Genomic DNA, 23,806 nt, shown 5'->3' with positions numbered 1-23,806 from the left:
TGATTGCCAAATAGTTCTGTAACCACCCACTGTTAATCTGTGAATGTTTTGACAGACATTCACATATGAGCTGCCTTTTAATTCAAAACCCAGTAAAGGCATTATGGTTTCAAAAATCTATTCTAGACATCTACTACAGCTCACAGACCACTACTGATTTGTTAAGCACTTGCAGAGGAAGCACAGATAACTTAGGGCTCTGCACACAGAAACCTGTCTAGCTCATCTGCTTTTCACAGTCATCTCTGAATAACCAGTGAAGAATGAAGCAAGTCTCAGCATTAAAGACCTCTGTAGTTTGAAAATAAAGGACAGAGATATTTTTAACAATGCCACTGACCATAATCAAGGTAGGTCTTGATTTATTTATTTTTATTTCTTTTAGTGAGAGAGAGAGGAGGGTGGTGACTTCAAGAAGTGAGCAGAAACAGAAACTACACTGTTTTGTCATTTCTATACAATTGGTCCAGGACAAGAATGGACAGCACTGATGGTGGAGAAAAATTTTGTTTCCAGGTGTGACTGAATAAAGAATAATTTACAGCTGGTAAAGAACATTATGTCAACCTCCAAGCAACAACTTCTGGCAACTGCAATGGCGGGGGGGGGGAATTGAACAAGGGTTTCTAGGCCACATATCTAGATCTGGACTTTTATTTCTATCCGTGGTCTGCCATTTTCCAAAAGAAGAGATTACACATTACAGAAAAAAATCAGGCACAAGTGCTCAGAAACAGGCAGAGCATTCAGACACATGCAGCTAGTCTAGTGCATCCATGTCAGACCTCCTGGATGTCATCCAACAAGTCCCACAGCAACAGGATCTCATGACCCAAGTCTTAAAACATCACTAAGGCACTGAGCTCTGTGTTTGAGTTTTCCTACCTTGCCTCTTAAGACGCATACTCAAAAGTGCTATCTTGTATACCTTATCAAAGCATCTCTCACTGAACAAAGTCAGGGAATGTAGGTTTTCAAATACGGTGTAATAGATCTGAGGAGAAGTATTAAGTACCACAACAGCATTTGAGGAAGACTATTTAGAATACAACTGGAATTACAGTAGCAAACTGTTCATAATAAATAAATCAGCGTAAGTAGCACAAAGTGAAAATAGGTTTGTGAGTAACAGGGGGGCAAGAGCAGGTAAGTAAGTGGAAACTTTTAGTTCCTTTTTTACCTGCCACAGCCTTGCAAGGAAAAGCAAACAAGATGGCAAAGAGCCTGCAGAGAATGGACGCAAGCCCCATCAAAGTGCTGACTTTGCCTTTCACTAGTCTGTGATGGATTTCATCTTGAATACAGAGAGCTAATTTTTAAAGAACAAAGCCATCAAGAACTGAACAGAAGGACACTGTCACAAGTGAAAAGAGCAAGGAAATCTAAATGGTTTTCCTTTCTAAAGGGCTGACAATACCAATCCAGAATAAAACCATATCAAAATTTCTGTGATAGCAGCAGCTGGGGAATGGTGGGGGGAAAAGTCATGAAAGAATAAGTATTGACTTCAAGAGTGGAAACAAAAAAGAGGTAATGAGGCATAATTGTCTTTCAAAAATGTACAATAAATATGAAGCATTAGCTGTAGGGCAGATCACAAACAGACGTGACAAGTCTTCTAGTTTTACAGGTCTGCAGCAGGAAATACTCTCCTGTAATTCTTGTCAGTATCAGAGAAAGAACACTTAAGTTTTACAACTTGCACCTCATTGTATAGGTTCAAAAAGAAATCATATGGTACCTGCCAATAATTATAAAGATTCACCTGCAAATAACACTGGAGAAAATAATAATCACAGCTGAACAGCAAAGTTAAATAAATGAAAGAATGAAATGAGCAATCAGTGTGTCAGCCCTTGGAAGCTGGTGCTGCACATCATGCTTGTATACCAATACTCTAAGAAATAAATGTGAGAATAATTCAAAATTCCTTTTCAACTCTATGTCTATGAGAGAGCCAAAAATTTTCTAGTTCATGCAGTAAAGTAGAACAAATTAACCCCAAGGCATCATCGTGAGGAAGAAAATGACAACAAAACTTTTCTATTTTTGTTTATAGTTTTTTCACAAGTTGCTGTCTCCATCTCATTGATGAAGAATTAAACCAATGGCCCCAACATACTGTCTCAAACCAAAGTCTTGTGTTCCAGGATTCCTTGCATAAATATTGTAGAAAGGATGAACTAAATAACCATGTATACTACAGTGATAATAAATACTGATATGAGCAAATTCTGGAAAAGGAAAATGCACCCTACCTTTCTTTACCATCTGTGCACATACTATGCATGTCAGAAGCTAGTCCTGCTGCGAGCACGACTTTAGGATTGATGACCTCCAGAGCTCATTCTCAAACTACACTAATCTGTGCGCTTTGAGATTGGCTTTATCTCTTGTGGTTTAAATCTGTTTCTTGAATTTCTTTTCTATTTCACCATGAAGTTTGGGGGAGCGCAGGAGACAGTCGTGCCCCGCTCCCGCGCCCCCTCCCGAGTTAGAGCTCGTCGCTCCCCGCAGAGGCGCTGCCGGGCGCTGCCGCAGCGCGGGGGTGTGCGGGATGCGGGGCAGAGCTGGGAACACGCCGCCGGCAGCGCCGATTCGGCAGTTCCTGCGCGGTTCCTCCGCTCCTGACTCGGCACCGCCTCGCTGCCCGCCCCCGCCTCCTCCCTGCGCCCGCCGGACCCGCGCCGTCCCCCCGTGAAGTCCCCAGCGCGCCCGGCCCCACAACTGGAGTGACCGCAGCGCGTCCCGCACGCCTCACATCGCACACAGCGCTCCGCACACCGCGCTCTGCACATCGCACACTGCACTCCGCACACAGCGCCCCGCACCTCGCACACTGCACTCCGCACACCACACTCCGCACACCGCGCTCCGCACACTGCGCCCCGCACATCGCACACCATACCCCGCACACCGCCGGCCCTGCGCCACCAGCACAGCCGCCTACGCCGCCTCCCGATCGCGGTCATGACTACACGGGAAAAAAGCCCGCTTGCCGGCTTAGCAGCACACAAGGGGACAGTGTAATTTTCCTGGTGATACTCTCTCTCTCTCTCAATCTGTTATTATGCGGTTTTTGTTTTATTTTGATTTTGCCCTTCGCTTTTAGTAAAAACGTTTCTTTGTTTCTACTCCGTCCTCTCAAGTCTCATTTTTAAATTTACAATAAGTCCAAGAATTAGAAGTCTCTATTCCATTGAAGGTCTTGCCTCCTTAGCAACATTGTCTTTAACCCAAGAGAATATCATTCAGGGAAGGTGCGGTGGAATCAAAAAGAAAAGAAAAAAGCCGAAAACAAACTAGAACCAAAGTTAAAAAAAGGGTTCTAACAAGGGAAGCAAAGCTGAAATGTCACTGTCGGCACACAGTGCTGCAAGTTTGTGCAGTGGTTTCCTATTGTGCTACATTAGATCCTACAGCTAATTAGAGATATCATTTGGCCACAGGAACGATTAGTACTTGGGATCATTCCTGGGAACATCAGGCAACTCCACCTTTTTGGTCTGCATGGGCTACCTTGTGCATAGCTTATTGTAGAAGGAATATAAGAAAAGCAAGGGGATCAGTCCAGGCAAATGAGGTGCTGACAGAAGTGCAATGATGTACATGTGCTTACAAGCACACACATTCTAGTTCCCCTTTTATTGATGTAAATCTGGCATATGCACATTCTCTGACCTCTGCACATATTTCAGAACACATTTTCCTCTGAAAAAGAGGTTCAGTTTGTTTTCATTTTTGTTTGATTTTTTTCCTTTCTAATCTGCTACATCCTCTCTCTCCTAGACAAAAAAAATGCCCAAACATCTCCATCACTCACTTACTTATATATTCTCATGTTCTTCCACTTCTCTCTTTTTTAACACTTGCCTTGCTTTATTGCATTCAGTGACAGAATAAGAAATGCCATTCAGCACTGGTGCATCATGAGCTAGAATGAAACAGCAGTCATTCATTCAAATCTGAGTTACTGCTAAACGACTAAAAGACCAAGAAGCAGCAAGATGGAAAAGGGTAGGTATGAATACACACAGGTGAGAGGGCAGCTACACTTGGCCAGCTGTTTCCACCCAGTCACCTTTGGGAGCTGACTGGCCCCAAGTGAAAACTATCCTTCTTCCATGGTTTGAGGTGGAAAAGGGGGGCCATTTCCTCACCATTACATCCACAACATTGCACCTATTCTTACTGACTACAGCCTGCAGCACATTTTCATTAACTAATGGTCCTAAAAACAGTAGTGACCAATTTAGGATCCCATGGCAGGTTTTGAGTAGACAGTTGCATAAAGCTGCAAAATCTCACCTAAGTCCTTTTTACTTCAGGCACAATCAGGAGCAATTGACACAACTTCCATCAGAATCAGGCAGCCTGAATCAGCCCCTGAGACAGATAGGGCCTGACTCCTTCCACATCTGCCTCTGATAAGCAGCAGTGCTTACTGCTCTCATTGAAATGGGACTGCAATTCACAGGTGCAGTCTCCATTCAGCACAGGAGAATGTGGACATTTACAGGAGGCACTGGAGTGTGGGACTCCTCAGGGAAGAGCAATCCAGGTCTGGCTTCAGAATTGAAAGCAACATCTGTGTGGCAATCAAGGAACTGCAGCAAGGCAGATCATATGCCCAGAAGGTTGCTCCCAAGTGGGAGCAACTAATCAGCTGTCAAAAGTGGCCTAAAAGACAAAGCAAGAGCTGCATTACACCTTCCTGGCTCACACCTCTCTTCCTAAGGTCTATCACACAGTATGCACTGGTGGCAGCATTTTTTCAGGTTTCTTAATGAACTGCACAGAAAAAGGCATCAGCAGCATACAGTGGGAGACACAAATATCACTCTGAGTGATGCTGGCAGATAATTTTTATGATAATTTTATATAGCCCATGTAAGGTACTCATGGCAGGAGAAAGATTGTTGGAATTTGGTTAGGCTGAGTCACACAGAACCATGATTTTCCCTCAGCCTTTTTTTTCAACAGTTCCCATTTACAGAGTTTGTAAAAGCTGAGGAATGTTCAAGAAGCCCTGAGTTGCAGTAAGGGCTTCAAGGTCTGCTGACTTGAGTTCACATGTCTGCTCTGCATTACAAAGACTTTCTGCCCCTGGAACTGTACATGAGTTAGTGAAAGGACCTCAGTGAAAGGAAACACAATAGCACAGAATTACATGTATTGAAGTACCAGCCACAAATACAGCAATCACTGAATGGCCATAGTGTAACAAGAGATAACTGCAAAACATTGAATAGACAACCTCCCTTACACTGCCACCTTTGACTCTACCATTGTGACAAAGCAAGGGCAGGGGCAAACTGGATGCTTGGAAAAAGTGAAGCAAATAATATGTGGAACAGATCTGCTCCACAGGATCTGACAAAGTAATTTCATTCCTCTTTCTGGCTGCAGCAGTAACCATGACAAACAAGAAGAGAATGAAATGCATATGTATCCTGTACCCTTTAGGCTGTTTGGGATGGGAACTTTCTGGGCCTCCAGCTAAATCCAAATTGCAGTGGTTGATCATTACTTTGGAATCTACCTGCCTTTACTTTCTCTATTCCATATTCAAATGTATTTCTGTTGTTTGTCTTGAAAACAACAGTGGGAACATAATGTTCACTGCATATTTTTTTAAGCCATCTCTCCATTCCTGACATTGTTGTCAGACTTCAGCTGTCTGTAGGCTGTTTAGATGGTTTCGGTGTAGAGGAGTGGATGGAGATCAGCATTTCCAGATGCGGATCTTATGCTCAGATAAGTGGAATGAATTATCCTTTGGATGTGCTGCCTCCCTTAAGTTATGAAGACAGCTTAGACAGACCCTGCATATTAGGTGAAGTGAATCCCAACAAATGTGTGTTGGCATATTCACACAGGAGATCTGTGATAGAGTGAAAAACTGAGCTCATTCATCCTCTTTAGATCACTGTTAAAAGTTATCAACAACTTCACCTACCTTGTGTGTATAAATAGTCCCAAGTCCCTCCTGTTATTAGCCCAGCAATATGAAATGAAGTTTGTCTACAGTGCAAACTGGTGCTACCGTGGATAATCAGTCTCAATATTATGCAAAAACTGTTTTAATCTAACTATATATTCAGGATGCCAAATCCTTTACTTACCACTATGCCTGTCTTGAAAAGGAGGTAATGGACTGTCTGTGTCACATCTGCAGCATGCATTAGATTGTGGTAAGGATTTTTGTGTTTGCTGTAGCCAACCTCCAGAGCTTCCACAAAGGACACCAGGGCAGAAATGGGAATCTAAGTAAGGCAGCACAGAATTAAAGAAAAAAAACACAAACCAGCTTCAATCGTAAGCATTCAGAGGGGAGTATTTTGATACGAGGTTTCCAAAGAGCAGTTTCCACTTGACAAAACACTAAAACATCTGAAACAGGCACTCGAGAGAGTGAATTCTCAAACTAGATTTTCCATGCATAATTAGATTATAGGTGAATCGTTCCCACATATAAACAAATAGAAATAGGTATACTATGAAATGCTGTCTGGAAGACACATAGATTATGAAAAGTAACAGTAACAACAACCACTGTATTGATTGTCCCTGGAGAAATATTTGCTACAAGCAACCATCTGTTACCTTCACAACCCACTGGAATATATCTCTGCTTCCCTATTCACATTTAAGATTTTCTAATGAAACACATCAAATAGCAAGTCTGGGATACTCTGCTAAGAGGAGTATCCTTTATCAAACCTCTGTTTTCACAGCAAAATCAAACCTGTCCATCCTGGATTGCCGTGTTTTTCTGACTCAAAGAGTAACTGCAGACACCCAAAACAATGCAATTGAGGGGATTTCTAGAGAGGAGACTATGCAGCTGTAATCTATGCAACTGGCAACATGGGTTCTCCACTTTCATCTGCCCAGATGGCAAATACCTAAAATGCTAATGTTGCCATAGAGCAGCACTGCTGTTGTCCTCTTGGGTACATACAAGCAGAGGATGCAGTTCTGACCAGACATCTTCTTCAAAGATGTCTCATCAGGCATGGCCAGTTCCTGAAGAAGTACAGGACCCAGAGATCCATAAACTCTTTCCAGCCAAAGTGAGTCGGGAGCTGAAATGTCAATAGGCCAGAGGACGAGAGAGAATCTACATGAGGGGAATGGTCAAGATCTGGCTGGCAATGTTTCTGCCATCAAAATTTAAGCCTGTTCAAAGGTGGAGGAAAAGATACATATCTGTATCTGCAAACCTGTGTAATAATTACAAAATTATAGAATAGTTTGGGTTGGAAGGGACTTTTAAAGTTCACCTAGCCCACCTGCCCCTGAAATGAGCACAGACATCTTCAACTAGATCAGCTTTCTTCTCGGATTCCAATCTGACCTTTAATGCTTCCAGGGATGGGGGATCTACCACCTCTTTGGGCAACCAATTCCAGTGTTTCACTACTCTCACCATAGAAAAAATCTTCCTCATATATAGTCTAAATCTACCCTCTTTTAGTTTAAAATCATTACCCCTTGTCCTGTTGCAACAGGCCCTACTAAAAAGTTTTTCCCCATCTTTCTTATAGGTCCCCTTCAAATACAAGAGGGCTGCAATTCACATTCACCAGAACCTTTTCTTCTCCAGCTGAATAACCTCGACTCTCACAGCTTTTCCTCACAGGAAAGGTGTTCCAGCCCTCTGATCATTTTTGTGGCCCTCCTCTGGAGCAGCTCCAACAGGTCCACGTCTTTCCTGTGCTGAGAACTCTAAAACTGGATGCAGCACTGCAGGTGGGATCTCATGAGAGCAGAGTAGGGAGCAGAATCACTTGCTGGCCTTATTGTAACAAATTTGAATTTGCATTCTTGTTCTCCTTTTTTGGCTGTATACCTGCGAGTCCTTTGAAGGTCAGGAAAATGACACTATCATTCTCAGAGGATCAAATGCAGTATTTCCCATGAATTTCATGGGAATGCCTGTTTGGAACCCCATCTACTTCATGGTGCCCCACTGCAATTGAATGTACTACTTAAATCACATCTAGGCTTGCTTATTGAGGAAAGTGCAGTGTTCACAAAATCTTCAAAGATCACTACAATTGCATTTTGAATGGAACAAAGCAGGATGAGAGGGAATTTGAACAAAATCCAGGATGGAAGAAGATAACCATCTTCTAACTACTGACCTTGAAACGGTTGATCAGATCATAGCGTGTGAGAAGTTCATAGAAAATGAATTTCAGTGCATGATCCCCACTGGCATCATTTAGTGCAAAGACGTCAAAGGACCAGTTGTCTACATTCTGCAAGAGTGGTAGAACAGACAGTTAATATGGTCACCCCTTTTACAATGATGGTTCAGTGTCTCTCACTTTCTTTCCCAGTCTACAAACTGAGAATTAGAGCAGTGATGTCAGTGCATATTTTTTCAATAAATTTATCAATTCCATTTAACCAATGCATCATCATCAAGATACTCATAGAATCAGTACACTCATAGTATTGTATAGCTCCCATTTATGAAGCTTCCATTAAGAACATGTATGCTTATTCTAAACATGACAATTCTCTACATCAGAATTTAATCACCAAAGGATGAATCCTAATGGATAAAAATCCTGGTGTGCTTTAGTGCCTGAAACATTAAGATGGCCCTATTGGGTCTGATTTTAACTCTCTCATGTGTATGAAAAAACCCCAAAACTTTGGAAAAAAAGAGGAATAATGAATATTTTTAAATTATATTGAAGCCTCTAGATTTTGCTTTCCCTATAGAGTTCTTATAACTCTGTATTGTGAGCAAAGCACTCAAATGCTTCATTAATGTTTAAAATAGAATGAGGTTATATGGTTTTTTGCAGTAAAAAAACCAAAGGCACCTGAGGTCATATTTTTATCACTTACTGTTCAATCACCAAAGATGATAACTAAGGACTATCTTGCTAGACCCAAAGAGCAACTTAATTCCTTCTCATTTTAATATTAATCCTGATTTGTGATTATTGCATCTGAAATTGCCCAAAGAGCATGGCCCTAATTTTCCTTATTTTTTTAAAAAAGGTAATTGAGTCCAGTGGAGTTTTCAGAAAACTACAGAGTAGAAGAAAATCCTGGCAATAGTATATTATGTGCTAACAATTATATAAAATCCCAACCTTTTAACAGAAGAGTAAATACCTAATTACAGTCAGGAAAGTTCCAGTCAGCTGTCAATGACATATTAATGCTGCAGGGTGATCAGCATTAATATCACAACTTTCAGAGAAGCTTTCATGGAAGCTGACAACACTCATTATCTAGCAAGATGAAGCTCCTGGATCTCAGAATTAGATGTTCCTGAAACTTTATGAAACTTTCTCTCCTCCCAATACCAAAGAGGAAAGATGCAGATGGCAGTTCTAGCTAGTAGAATGATACACAGATCAGCCATGTAGCTGCATCTGGCACAAGACCAGCCCTCAATCTCTCTTACCTGCTGAGAAGTTTAATGTACTTCCCACAGAGACTTATCCAAATGACTCTTCATAAACCACATAATAAAGACTGACATCTGTACACTGACATTTCTTCCCATCTTCAAACTCTGTTGCAGGTTGCACACTAAGCAAACGGGTAGTTATAAGGTTTTATTACTAGATCTTACTGGATGAAAGCAAGCAAAAAAATACACACCATTTTCAATGGAGGAGATGGGATTGAGAAATTTAAGATGAAATTTTTTAAGACAGAAGACTTCACAGAATCACAGAATATATTCAGTTGGAAGGCACCCACAAGGATCATCAAGTCTGACTCTTAGCCCTGCACAGGACATCCCAAAAAGTCACACCATGTGTCTAACAGTATTTTCCAAACGTTTCTTGAACTCTGGCAGGCTTGCTGCTGTGACCACTGCCCTGGTGAGCCTGTTTTGACTTCTTCCAAATAAGTAACTCCCACTTCAACCAGATCCACTACCAACCACAAAGCCATCCAGGCAAAAAATAAATTCTTGAAACAGTTTTAAACAGAGTACACAGTGGCCAAGTGGGTGTTATTTCACCCTGAGCAAAATTAGTCAATACGTTTGTTTTTATGTATTTGTTTTAACTTACTCTAGCATGAACAATTCTCTGTATGACTCTTAATCATTTGAAAACAGAAAAAAAGAGAGGGAGTCTGTGAGGTTTAAGTCAACTCAGAGTAGCTGATGGGTTTTAACTATCTTATTATTGCTGAGGAGCTCAGGAGAAGAGGTACCATTATAGATACGTTACGTTAAAATTTGGTTGGAGTGTAGTTGCAAAAGAACAAAGAATTTAAATCCCATATGCCAGAGTGAAGCTAACACTTGTCAACTTGCAGTTGGAAAAAGGTGTGAATGAACACCTTGATGCTGTATATCAAAGGCAAGTTTGATCATTCCTCTTGCATTTAGAGGGACCTTTTGGAATACATCCACATCTTTTGATGAGTTCGACTATCCAAAATGAAAAGGATTTGGTACCCTAACTGTCAGTCTTTCCAGTGTAGAGTAAAGCAACAAGATGTCTTCATAAGCTTTACTTTGTGTATTGCCCCACTGTATCACCTTTTTTGCTGAACCACGTGCAACATGTGATCTGCAAAGCTGTGTGGGCAGCTGGTTTCTAACTTCTGTTTGTAGTCTTGACAATTGTCCCATGGATTGAACCTTTGGGATTTTTTGAGACTACTTCTGACTAATGGGTTTCCCTCTAAAACCTCAAAACTCATAAAAGGGTCAATATTCCCAAAGTGATTGTCACCTTGAAGACCTTTAAGCTGAACAATGCAAGAAATTCCCTTCTCTCACAGCAACTGATCCTTTTTCTTTTCCACCTGTCTCTGCCTGTATTTTCCTTCTTCCATGTGGGATGCTGTGATTGATTCCTAAATCCTTGGTTTAATTACTGTCATCTAGAAGAGAGTTGTAACCTTCACAACCTGAAAATGGCCACAGCCTTGAACTCTATTCTATCCTTTACTGAGAGGATATTCCATTAGGCCTGTTAAATGATTAATGTATGTGGACTACACTAAATGTCAGAGAGAAGGAAAGGCCAAGTACTAAGACTCCCTTATGAAGTGAAATATTGCACTATTATCTTGATGCTTTGCAAAGACCCCTTTTAATACCTTTTTCTTGGGATTACCTTTAGCACTCCAATTACAGCTGGTGGGTAGCTTAAGCCAACCATATTTGAAGTCCGTCTGTACATTCTATCAAGGTAAAATAGATAAGACAACACATAAATAGAATTAAACAAAACATAACAAACAATCAACAAAAATCATAAAGCAACAGACCATTACAGAAGACCTTATTTTGTCCAGGCAATCCTAACTGCAATTTGGGGGGGTTTGCCTTCCATCTTCTAACTAACTTGCACAATATTCTCCATACTATTCTTACTGTATAGCCTAATTTGAGACTACACTCCCCATTATCTCATAGCTTGGTTACCCAGCAGGACATGACAAAGAATTTGCCAATACCAGGTCTTCATCAAAGGGAAAGACTACACTCAAATAACAAGATGTTCCCCATTTTCTTTTGCACAGTTGGACTGATCTTTCAGTTCCCTTAGTTCTTGCTGGCCCACATGCAAGCTAATTCTGAATGTGCTTCAGAAATCATTTGCATACAATGAATCAACTCTAGTTTGGTACAGTTGTTAGTTTTGTCTGTATCTTTTCAAGATTAATATAAAACCTTCTGGGTGTTTGCCCTATGCATGTGTTTCAAGGAGTGAGAGAGAAAGAAAATGGCAAAAATCAACATCTGTAATCATAGCAAACAAGGCATGTATATAGCAGATTTTAAATTTGATTATAAAGTATATGTTAAACAGATTATAAACTTGATTTTAAACTTGTTTTCAGGGCACACTGTGTTTAACAGGCTTAGTGAATGCAGAAGTTCTGTCATAGCTAAAGTGCCTTTTCACTTTTTTGCCCTGAAGCATCATAGGACTAAAAGGAGGTGATGGAAAGCTCTCTTCTCCCATCTGAAATGATACTGTACAAAGTCTTCCTTCACTTCAATTATTCTTTGTCATGTTCTGTACTCAGACCTGAAAAAGTCATCCCCCTTTCAGAGAATTATATTCACCCATTCCCCAAATTACAGAATTTCTTATCCCTTCCTCCCCCCAAGTCAGAAGTTCCCGAGCCTTCTCTTCACTGAGAATTCAGGCAGAGTCCCTTTCCCCTCTAGCTCAGGAGAGCCACAACCCTCCTCTGGGCCATATTATATCTCCTTTGGACTACAGTGATTCATATCAGCCCAAAACCAGCCTACTACAGCCAGCTCTCAGCTGTTCATTTACTTTCTTGTTGAGCAAGTCCCCCACCGAAAGTAAGAGTTAATTCACAAATAGCCTGTCAAACCTAGGAGAAACTTGTTCCAGGGAGAAATGACAGGTTTACTCATATCACAATTTGCTGCCACTCTTGACACACATACAGTAACTGGTGCGCTATCAGCTACAGTCATGCCGAAGGAGGTTTCTGTGTGTCTGTGTGGCTTGTGGTGCACTGTCTGATACACCCACTCTTCTGAAAAGAGGGCTGTCACTGCAGTTCTGATGAACAGTGAAAGGTGCTCTGCTCTTCCATTCCTGACTTGAATTTTGCTGTTACAAAATTCTCTCAAAAACCTGGGAGCTGCTGTCTTTTAGGCTGTCTAAAGACTGGTGGCAGTTTCACATGTGCCAGCCCTCCTTCTGGCTTGAATGAAGAGTGTCAGCAGAGTCCTTGCTTGGTAAGAAAAGGTAAGACTGAAGGTGAGTCCAAATTGAAATGAATAAATGTTTTAAAGGGTTCAGAAACTAAAATCAGTTTTGGCAACAGGTTCTGACGTAAATCACAACAGGGAAGGCTGAGAGGACTCAATGGCTTTCTTGAAATCCTCCCTGAGCTCTAAGATTTTCACATCAGTCTTTATCTATAGTTCCTTCCAGGAATACTAGGATAAAGGATTTTGTTTTGTTTCTTAGCAGTTCTTCATAAGAAATAGTGGATCATAGAGGTAAACAGAGGCAAGGGGGATTTTTGCCTGGCCTGACCAAATATTAAATGCTGTCTCTCCTGGCCTAGGACTATACAGAAGTGCACATTCTCTGTCAAAATTATACCAACTGTACTATTACATCTGTACTATGCTAAGAACAGATAAAACAGAACTGTTTCAGATTTCAATCTGTTACTTAATCTCAGATTTTGAGGTGTTATCCAAATCTGCATAGAAACATCATTAGAAGCATATTAAAGTGTTCTTCATTTAATGAAGTAATCTATTAGTTCTCTGAGGTCTTCTGGCCCAAGGCACTCTCCTCCACCTTCTGTTATTGTGCCATCATATACTACAGGTGCAATCTGCAGTTACTAGAACAAAGCAATTGCATCCTACTTTACCTTTCCACAAATATCCCAGCTTGCACTGCATGGACAATACTCCTGAACCGGGGTTTTTCTTCTGTCCTTTTTAGCATCATCCCCATTTGCCGTGTGAAGGTGGCAGCCAACCAGTCACGGACCTCTGAGGGCACAGAGTCAGACTGAATATCACTGAGTTCATCTTCTGTGTCCAGTAAACGCCTAGGAAGGTGAGGAACAAGATGGATAAACAGACTTCTCTAGAGACCATGACAATGTTAACAAAAAGTAAACTCACATATATTCTAACTAAAGCAGCTGTTAAAAGCCTTGGTTCATCAGCACTAATCAAGCACAATTGTGTAAGTCTTCAACAGTTCATTTATTCTCCAGTATACTTAAATTTCATATTGTAAAACTCACTACTAGGCTGACGAACTAGAAGTATCAACCTTCTGAAGCACAGCTACAGAATCGTTCACTGACATCACCTCTTCAGGTCATCAATATTTATGAACTTTCTGTCCTTCAGAGGTAATTTATGGCCATTTCTAACTTCTGAGTTAGTAACATACAGTCCCCTCCTTTTCTATTCTGGTCACCTGTGGTGATTCCACAAGTGCATTTGCCACTGGGTAGATGGCATATAAGAGAAAGGGGAACTCCTCTGCAGTGTCTTACCAGTCTCTGTCTATCATGACCTGGAGTAAATTTTTTTTAAATTTCAACAACATGATACAAGTAAAAAGATTAAACATCATTCAAAAGAAATAGATCAGTAGGAATTTAGAAACTTACAGAAAAAATGGAATACAATTATTATGAAAGCCTTTCTTCAGGAGAATGTATATTACATTTATGATTGGTTTTGATCTCCTTCCCTGCCCCATAAAATTCAAAAAAGCTTTTAAACCAAGGATTGAAGATCTGTTCTACACAGAATACAATATTCTAATGATTAAAAATGTATTTTCTGTGAGTAATAAATCTTGGGTCAAACATCTTTCCCAACTGACATGTAAGCTATAATTCTGTGTCATTGATGGATGTAAGAGTGCTGATGTCTGGAGTTAACTCACCTAGTTTCATCAATGTATACTGACTCAAGAACAGTTGCAGCATATTCCAAATTCTTCTTTAGGTCTACAACTGAAGCTTCCCCTCTTTCTAATTGCTTTACCAAAGACCGCAATCTAAAAGAAAAGAAAAAGAAAAAAAAATCTGATTAGTACAAAGAGAAATAGGTTTGACAGTGAGTATCAGTTCCCAGCATGAGTCCTAACATACATACATGACAGGTGAAAATTTTGGGTCTTCAAGTTTCTTGAAGCCACATACAAGAAATCAACAAAAATCACTTTTCAAAGACCAGTTATAATGATGCCAGGCAAACACTACATTGTATTTAGGCTCAAATACGTCAGCGAGTTATCACAGAGTCATAGAATCACAGTATATGCTGAGTTTGAAGGGATCCATCAGTATCATCAAGTCCAACTGCTGGCCCTATGTAGGCTACCTCAAGAATAGTACCATGTGCCGGAGAGCATTGTCCAAATGCTTCTTGAACTCAGACGGGCTTGATGCTGTGACCACTGCCCTGGGGAGTCTGTTCCAGTGTCCAATCATCCTCTGGGTGAGACTACTTGCCTCTCTGCTTTGCCTCATGAGATTGTTGAAGACCCCAGTGAGGTCTTCCCTCAGTCTCCTTTTCTATAGGCTGAACAATCCAAGTAACCTCAGTCAATCCTCATATGGCTTCACCTCCAGACCCATCAGCATCCTTGTGGCTCTCCTTTGAAAGCTCACTAATAGCTTGGAGTCTTTTATATATTGTGGTACCCAAAACTGCACACAAGGTGAGGCCTCACCAGTGCATAGCAGCACAGGACAATCACCTTCCTGGACTGGCTGGCTGTCCTCTGCTCATACTGAAACAATTTAAAACAGAAATCACTTGGAATTTAAAACAGGAGCTAAGAGAGGACAATTGCAATACAGCCATAAGACAGAAGTAACTTTTTGAATAGTATCTGTTAAAAACATGAACCATTCATAGTGATTGAAGTATAAATATGCAAAATTGTATTCAAGTATATTTAGAAATACTACCATAGAAATTCTATACAGGGTTAGGAAATGCTATGATATTTATTAGATCAAGAGGTCACACTAAGACTATCGCACCTTTATTAAACAGAACTCATGAAGTTTTATGAGATTATTATTATTGTTGCAAGGGGGAAAAGCCTCCTTGAAAAGGAAAATTTGTGCAGAAAAAGTCTCATCTGTCAAAGACAATTAATATATTTGTGCCGTTTTCTCTTTTCCTCTTTTTCACTCTACTAAATTAGGAAAAAGAAAAAAATGGGAATAAAGAGGAGAATAAAATCCAAAGGCAAAAAGCAAAATGTAAATATTTTCAAACAATCCAATTTGCAGGTTTATAACAAGAAAAAGAAAATTATCATTCCATTAAAAGGAGAATGGGATAAAGACTTGAGAAGTTAAAACATTTTTGTGAATGTTGTGAATGTCCTCATCCCTGTTAAACAGAAGTTAAATAAACACTCAAATGTACATTTAACAGTGTAGCGGAAAGTGTAAGTTGTTAATTTGTCCTGTTCAAGATGCAAAAATGTAGAGTGGTCGGGTGACCTATAACTTGTCCTCTAATTAGGAGACTACTCTTCTGCAGCTTTCCTATGTTCCATGGAGAAAAATAATCATTTCCACAAAGCAATTCAGAACTAGAGCCCAATATAGGTGTCTGCTTTCCCTTTATTAACTGTAGTAGGAACCCAACATCCTACAGTACACATATGTCTGAAGTTCTTAAAATTATGTGACTATCTGTATTTCCTTGCTACTGTAACTCTCCTGTGTCATCAGTGATTTCAAAAGAAATCAAGTCTCCATGGGGCTGTATTTCACAAAGAGTTGAAGAACAGTCAGTCTGCCTGTACCCACTTCACCAAAAGCTCTTTCAAGCTGGGTTTCAGACCTCCCATTTTTTTCTTCTGTAAAACAGTAAGTAAATCATAAACCATATAGTTGTTTCTCTGGCTAGGTCACATAAATGCCAGTCCTGCTAACACTGGTGCTGCTGACACACAGTTATCTATTTAGCCTTACAAAGAATATTGAGCAACAGGCAGACCCTCCATCTCCAGGAGAATGGACCTCTCAACCACTTGCAGCAATTGAAAAACAAAAGTGTTGTTCAATAGGTCATTCCTGATGTGAGAATGGAGATGGGAAAATCAGTGGTGTACCGATACAATGAGCACAGCTGCTCATCTCTGTAAACCAGGTGGAGAGCATTCAACACATTTCCCTCCAATCCTGAAATCCAGCTCAGAAAATCCATGGAGTAAGTTCAGCCCCATGGAAGAAGCATGGTTTGGTGCTCCCATATCCCTCTTCTGTGTAACTGCACCACCAGGCATTAACAGCAACACAAAGATTTTGTTTGATGAGCAGAGCTAGGAAATGTGCTTCCCCACTTTTCAGGCTGATTCCAGTCTCAGGCAGCACATTTGGAAGATGCATTTGCCTCCTCCCTAGAGGCAAATCATTGAACCCTTCTATCCATTCCCATTACTCCTTGCCAGCATGGGAGGGGAAGAAGAGAAAAAAACAAAACCGCTTTCATGTCCAAACAGTAAGTATTGCTTCATATGCCTCCTCACTCCTTTATCCCATGTATGGAGAGCCTGTAGATGTGACCCCTTAATGAGTACCAGAAATTTTGTACACAAGACACGGGGGTCAGTATTGCAGGAAGCACATTACCTTTGGCTCTTCCTGTTGTATCTCATTGATATAAGTATCCAGAAGCTTTATGCCACAGGTCATTCAAAATTCATGTTCAATAACAGCACAGTGAGTAATGATTTCTTCATGGCACCCACATTCTTCATCAAAAATGATTATGCAGAATACTATGTGCATCAATCATTTGGAAAAACAGTACAGTTGCTATAATAAAACCCTGTCACACCATCAGCCACAGATGTTCACTGTGCAATGAACTATATTTCTATCAAAGAATTCCTACACAGAAATAGGTGTGCATCTGTTATCTCCCTGTAATGTACAAACTCAATAAATTTGATACTCTGAGTCATATGACAGATATAGCATGTGCAGACCAGCTAAGCAGGGAACACATTTAAGGTCTGTCAGATGCTCTGCAACAGTATCGGTCTACTTGTTGGGGTTTAAAGAGATGGTAAAGCAAACACAGTGCCCTAAAGTACCAGAGCAGACAGCACAGGGTTATGCAGTATAATGCACATGTGCAGTGGTTTCAGTCAGCTGAGGGGCACAGGTTCCTCCACAGTTTGCCCAGCAAATACCTTGAAACCCATTCAAACAGGGGATTGGTGGGAAGGGTACAGCATACACAGAAAGTAATCCAGGAAGCTTGCCATCTCTTTTCACAACACTCAGCAGGTATTATTCGTTCCACAGTCTCACACATTTATCTAAGGCTCTGCATATATGGCATGTCTGAACAACCAAGGAAAAGACACAACCTTCAAAGTCAGCTCAGACAGTAATCCTTAAAATGCAACAGAAAGCAGAGTAACTGGTAGCCTGTGATCCCATGGGTTTGTATTAGGCTGCATAGTTATCTTCTGTCACTACTTTTGTATACAAAAAAAATCAAGTCACAACATTCAGAGCAAGAAAAAACATGTTTACAAAGAGCAAATGCACAGCACTGATACAGTAGCATTTTTCATTAGAAAAAATTACATGCAATTTCCAAAGTAATTGTTTTGCCTTACTTATGTTTTCTGAAATATCCTTCTTCCATGGAATAAAAATTAAACTTTTGAAGTAATCCATTATTTTTGTATTATTCAGAGGCATGAAAAAGCAAAAATGTCAAGTTCAGTGGCCTTGGCAGGATAGTAAACAACTTGTTTCAACTCACCTTGAGTCAAATAAAATTTTGACCCCATTTGTCAGCTGTAGGTGAAATCCTACATAGTTTGTATTTTCACTTCACAGTTATAAATTCTTTCATGTCTGTTACAGAAAAAGAAGTCTTGTGCCTGTAACATTAGTAAACTTTGGCTTACTAAAAGATTTTCAATAAAACAACAACTTAGGTACTTCTCAGCATCATGTCACTTGAATTACCCTTGTCTCCATCTCCTGCTACTGAAAACACTACAGGGTATGCTGTCCTCCCATGTGCAAACACCTCTGCCATTCTCAGGTTCTGAACTTTGGGAACTAAATCAGAAAATATAACCAGTAAAAAGCCTTGGTCATGATGGTTTGATTTTTTTGCTTTATTCAAGTCAACCACTTCACCTAGCACTTTATAGAAGTGATAAATCTATAGATTTAGAGAAATCAGGCACACCGATGCTCATGGAAGTCACTGCAGACAGACAGCTCTGATGAACCAGGTAACTGTCATTTACTTCCTCAGGAAAGGGTGCGCTGCCTCTTTGATGGGCCTTCCCTCCTCCCACTACTGAGAGAAAATGAACTTAGGTTGACATTGTGGTTTCAGACAGCTAAGAATAGGTGAGATGACTCCTCACTGAATAGATCTGAGAGCTGAACAATGATAAATTTCAGATGTGGGAGGGAAAGAAAGGATGCCATATTCTGTTTTCACAATCAGCAATCTTCTAATTGGTATTTCCCAAAGCAAGCCTTGCTTTTGGCAGACTAATTCTTTTTGAGATGTTAATGTGAATCAGTTTTTTGGGGGAAACTCTATGATCACTGTACAATAACAGAATTTGTTAACAATAAGATCCAAAGACAGCAAACGAAGTCTTCCAGAATGAAGCCTTTTCAAATCACTGTTGCCTTTTGTAACAAAACCTTGGTTATAGCACATTAGACACAAATCTAACAATATTTGATTTTCATCTTAAAAAACAAGTGCCTGAAATAAACTATCTGTAATTACATAATACATATATAATATATATATATATAATATAATAAAACCATTTGCAGTAAACTCAGTGCCCTGGACTTCAAGAAAGCAGACTTTAGCCTCTTCAGGGACCTACTCAGTAGAGTCCCATGAGATAGAGCCCTGGAGGGCAGAGGGGCCCAGAAATACTGGCTGATATTCAAGGGACACCCCCTCCAAGCTCAGGACCAACATATCCCAGCATGATATGGTCCAAAAATATTAGATGTTGTTCATGGTTGAATAAGGAGCTACTGAGCAAACTCAGAGGAGTAAAAGAAGCTTACAGAAGATAGAAGTGAGGATAGGCAGCCTGAGAGGGATACAGCAAAATTGTATGGAAAGCTAGGGACAAGGTTAGGAAAGTTAAGACCCAATTAGAATTGAGTCTGGCCAGGGACATCAAAGACAACAGGAGGGGCTTCTATTATGTGTGTTGCTAACAAAAGAAGACTATGGATACTGTGGATCCTCTCCAGAAGGAAACAAGAGACCTCAATACCCTGGATATGGAGAAGGCTGAGGTTGTCAGTGACTTCTATGCCTCAGTTTTCAATGGCAAATGCTCCAACCACGCCATTCAAGTTGAGAAATGCAAATGCAGGGACCGGGAAAATAAAGACCCACTGTAGGAGAGAATCAGGTTTGAGATGACCTAAGGAACCTGAATGTGCACAAGTTAATGGGATGTGATGAGATTCATCTGTGGGTCCTGAGGGAGCTGGCAGACAAGTTGCTAAGTCACTATCCACCATATTTGAAAAATCATGGCAGTCTGTTGTTCTTGATGACTGGACAAAGGGAAATATAATCCCCATCTTTGAAAAGGGAAAAGTGAAGACCCAGGGAACTACAGAGCAGCAAGATCATGGAACAGATTCTCCTGGAAACTATGCTGTAGAAAAAATATTATAGGTGACAACCAACATGGCATTACTAAGGGCAAATCATGCCTGACAAATCTGATGGCTTTCTATGATGGGGTTACAGCATTGGTGGATGGGCACAGAGCAACTGGCATTGTCTACCTGAACTTGTGCAAAGCACTGTCCCATGTGATTTCCTTGTCTCTAAATTGGAGACATATGGATTTGATGAATGAACCACTTGGTGGATAAAGACTTGGCTGGATGGCTGCACCCAAAGAGTTGCAGTCAATGGCTCATTTTCCATGTGGAAACCAGTGATGAGCAGAGTACATCAGCGCATGTTTCACAGCTGTGGATAACCTGGGAGATGGTGTCCATGGTTAAGTCCAATCCTTGATCACGAGCCCAGCTGTATGTTGCATCGCTTCCCTGATGACCTGAGGTGTCATGGGCCCACCAAGCCAGAAATAATTCACCCCTATGTTACCAGTCCAGATCCACCTGAGACTTTAATCTTGGCAGCCCAATTCACTACCCATTGTGGAAATGCTCTTCAGTAGCCTGACTCTTGGGTATGTGGGCATCTACATGGCATACTTTGCCAGGCAACCTCTCTACCCCGGCAGTGATGTCTCACCACAGTTCAGCAGCCCAGATGGGGTCACCTCTGCTCTGCCAAATGGTCTTTATTCATCAGTCCAACCACCCCCACAGTGTTTGCTACCATGCATGAGTCAGTGTAGAGGCAGAGCCCTGGCCATTTCTCTCGTTTAATCTTTAAAGCCATCTGGACTCTCAAGGTTTATATTGCCTTAGCCAAACAATCTCACAAAAGGTTAGATTTAAATGAAGTTGTCTTGCACACATTTAATCCTTCTCCAAATTAAATCTTTCTCATTAAGGACAAAACAGAGACTAAACAGATATTTGACACATCTCAGAGGTCTGGAACTCAGTGAATAAACTGTCCAAATATCCTAAGAGCAGACAGCCACATCTGCAGCATGTGCAATGAGAAGAGTAAGCTACACAACTGAATGTGTCTTCTCTTTAGAGAGAGAGATTAGTACAAGCATAGAATCATTAAGTTTGGAAAATACCTTTAAGATCATCAATTCTATTAGCTTCAGTGGAAGGTCACAGGCCATTCCTTAATAAATATTAATAATAAGTACAGCCCATTTTACTTTCTCAACCTGAATTAGACTACTTCATTTCTGATGTTTACATGGGCTTCCAATTAGGGTTGGTTTTGGGGTGTTTTTTTTGGAACAGAATAGTTCAGTTGGAAGGGATCTACAACAATCATCAAGTCCACCTCCCAGACCATTTCAGGGCAATCACTTCACATTTTTAGATTGCAAAGTGTCACTGGTGAAGGAAAAAAAAGCACACCACAGCCTTTATCAACCAGGCTCTGACAGTGCAGAGACAAATTTCAACTATTATTTTCTTAGGACAAAAATTATTTCTGCATTATAGTAATAGACAACATCATATTTCTCTTCTTCCAGAGCCCAAATATAAGCAATAACACTCTTAAAGCACATACCCTGAAAACTGTTCCTTTTTTTTTCTTTTTTTCTTTTTTTTTTTTAATCTGGGAAGAGCTGTCCAAAATCTGACACATTCTTTGAGACTATCTTTTCCAGGATTTTTCCTGTCCTTCTTCACAATTCTGATACTATGAAATTCAGCTAAGTTCACATTAATTTTCCTTGCACAAGACAAGAAAAGGATGGACTCTGACTACAGTGAGTCTATCAACAGAATAGGCAAGACACTTTACCTAGAGCTTGCTGTGCTCATGGGCATAGAGTTTGACTCCAAAATCTACTATAATTGAAATGCCTTGGTGTTTTCCCTTTTCATTTCCTTTTCTGTAACCCTATCTTGCAATATTAATTTTATCAGATAGAAGTTGGACAAAAGACAGGTTTTGTTTTAGGTTTGACAAATCACGACAACCTTTAGCACACCTTAATTTAAGGGAAACTGCAGCATTTTGCAGCATCAGGTGCCACAGGATAATTCACACATTTTGTTGTGTTACTAACACTTATTCCACTTATTCAATTTGACATTATTGTCTCCAAACCTGGAAGACTGATCTTCCCTGATGGCCTGGACAGTGATGAAAAGTTTAAACTCAGTTCTCTGCCAGGCTGGTGACTTAACTGTAATGCCACAGTCAAGGTTCCTCTGCTTGCTTTCCATCCCACTTCTAAGACAATGAAACGTGATACCTTATCTGTGGTGGATGAGTTCATTCCCCAAGAAAAACCAATTCCCACTTAGGTACTCAAATTCCTGCTTTTAAGTGTCCTTGAAACTAGACAGGATATTTTGACTGGTAACTTTAGATTACAGGTAAAAAAATTCAGTGCAGAACTATCTTTTGGCTGACACACCTGCAAAATTAGGGGTTTGCCCAGCCTTGTTGCTCAAGATTACCATTTTCCTAAAGGAGGGGAGAAAAATATATAAACAAAGTACAAAGCTGGGACTTAGCATTCAGAAATCTTCCCTTCAACACTAACCACCAGGATTTCCTCTTGCTTTCTTTCCATGTGGCCTCACAAATCTGGCATTTCTTTGATTTGGAGACCTCCCAACCACGTCAGATCAATTAGCCTGGGAAATGGAGGTCAAAGGCATTCTCCTGGCAACTTAATGTAAGTTGTCTTGTGAGACAGAGGGCCTTGAGCCAAATTCTTGGCATTGTCTATGGCCATGATCTGTCTACCAGGCCACAAAACTAACAGTATGAAAAAAACTCTCTTATATTTTTTATTTTAAAAGTAGAGTACCGAGTTCTTTGGATTTTATAGTACCTTACCCTCTAAAAAGCCTTGAGGGTAATGACACCCCATGAATGGCACCTTCTGACTTGCTGGTTCCTACAGCCTTAATAAATACACTGTGTGGTGAAATTTGTTGGCTACACATAAGAAAAAAGAAAAGTTGCCTCATCTATAGGAGTTTCAAACTAATTACTGCTATAATTTCTAATAGACATTCCGTAAATGTGCCTTGAGATTAATTTTGTAGACCAGAAGGAGCTATTAAAGTTCCTAAAAATAACTTGTCGACATCTAAAAATATCATAGTCCATTAATTCAGGGCTTTTTAGGGTTGGTAATTAACAGAAGCACCAATAAAATTACCATCTTGCCTTTCCAGTGAGTAAAAAAAAGTCACATTTTAAACTGTGCAAAAGCATGCTGGTTTAGTTCTTTTTTCTCATGAAGGATCAAGTTTATTCTTCTTGTACTTGATGACTGATAACTTTGTGAGGAAAAAAACTTAAAAAAGAAAAAACAGACTCCCAGTCAATACTGGCAATACTTACACAAAAATATAAACTGGGACCCGTGTGTATTCATTGTTCCACTGTGGGATATTGTTCCCTCTTTCAATCTTCTATTTTAAATTCACATACATTAATCCATTTCCATGAAGTTCCTTTTTTACTCTTCTTTTACCTCCTTGAAAAGAAGAAGAACGTGTGTTCCACGCTGTTGAGTTAGAATTGCATGGAGCACCGAATGGTGTTTTTTACAACACTGACAATAGTTGACCGAGCAACTTTTATGACTCTTATGCTCTTCAGCTATAATTTTCAGCAATGTAAGTAAACTTG

General features: G+C 40.2%; 1 protein-coding gene across 2 annotated transcripts in view; it reads right to left on the bottom strand.

Moving 5' to 3' along the window:
- Window positions 1–23,806, bottom strand: part of PDE1C (phosphodiesterase 1C) — a 158,005-nt gene that overhangs the window by 47,866 nt on the left and 86,333 nt on the right. For both annotated transcript variants that reach the window (XM_071561535.1, XM_071561536.1), the window contains exons 4-8: window positions 14,421–14,534; window positions 13,381–13,563; window positions 11,118–11,184; window positions 8,151–8,267; window positions 6,126–6,266 (exon numbers count right to left, since the gene is read on the bottom strand). In XM_071561535.1, the coding sequence (XP_071417636.1) occupies window positions 6,126–6,266; window positions 8,151–8,267; window positions 11,118–11,184; window positions 13,381–13,563; window positions 14,421–14,534 (622 nt within the window). The remainder of the gene's footprint in view (window positions 1–6,125; window positions 6,267–8,150; window positions 8,268–11,117; window positions 11,185–13,380; window positions 13,564–14,420; window positions 14,535–23,806) is intronic.

This window comes from Pithys albifrons, chromosome 7, assembly GCF_047495875.1.
Source record: "Pithys albifrons albifrons isolate INPA30051 chromosome 7, PitAlb_v1, whole genome shotgun sequence".
NCBI lineage: Eukaryota > Metazoa > Chordata > Aves > Passeriformes > Thamnophilidae > Pithys > Pithys albifrons.
The sequence above is the reverse complement of the archived record's forward strand: the minus strand, read 5'-3'. Positions and strand labels throughout refer to the sequence as shown.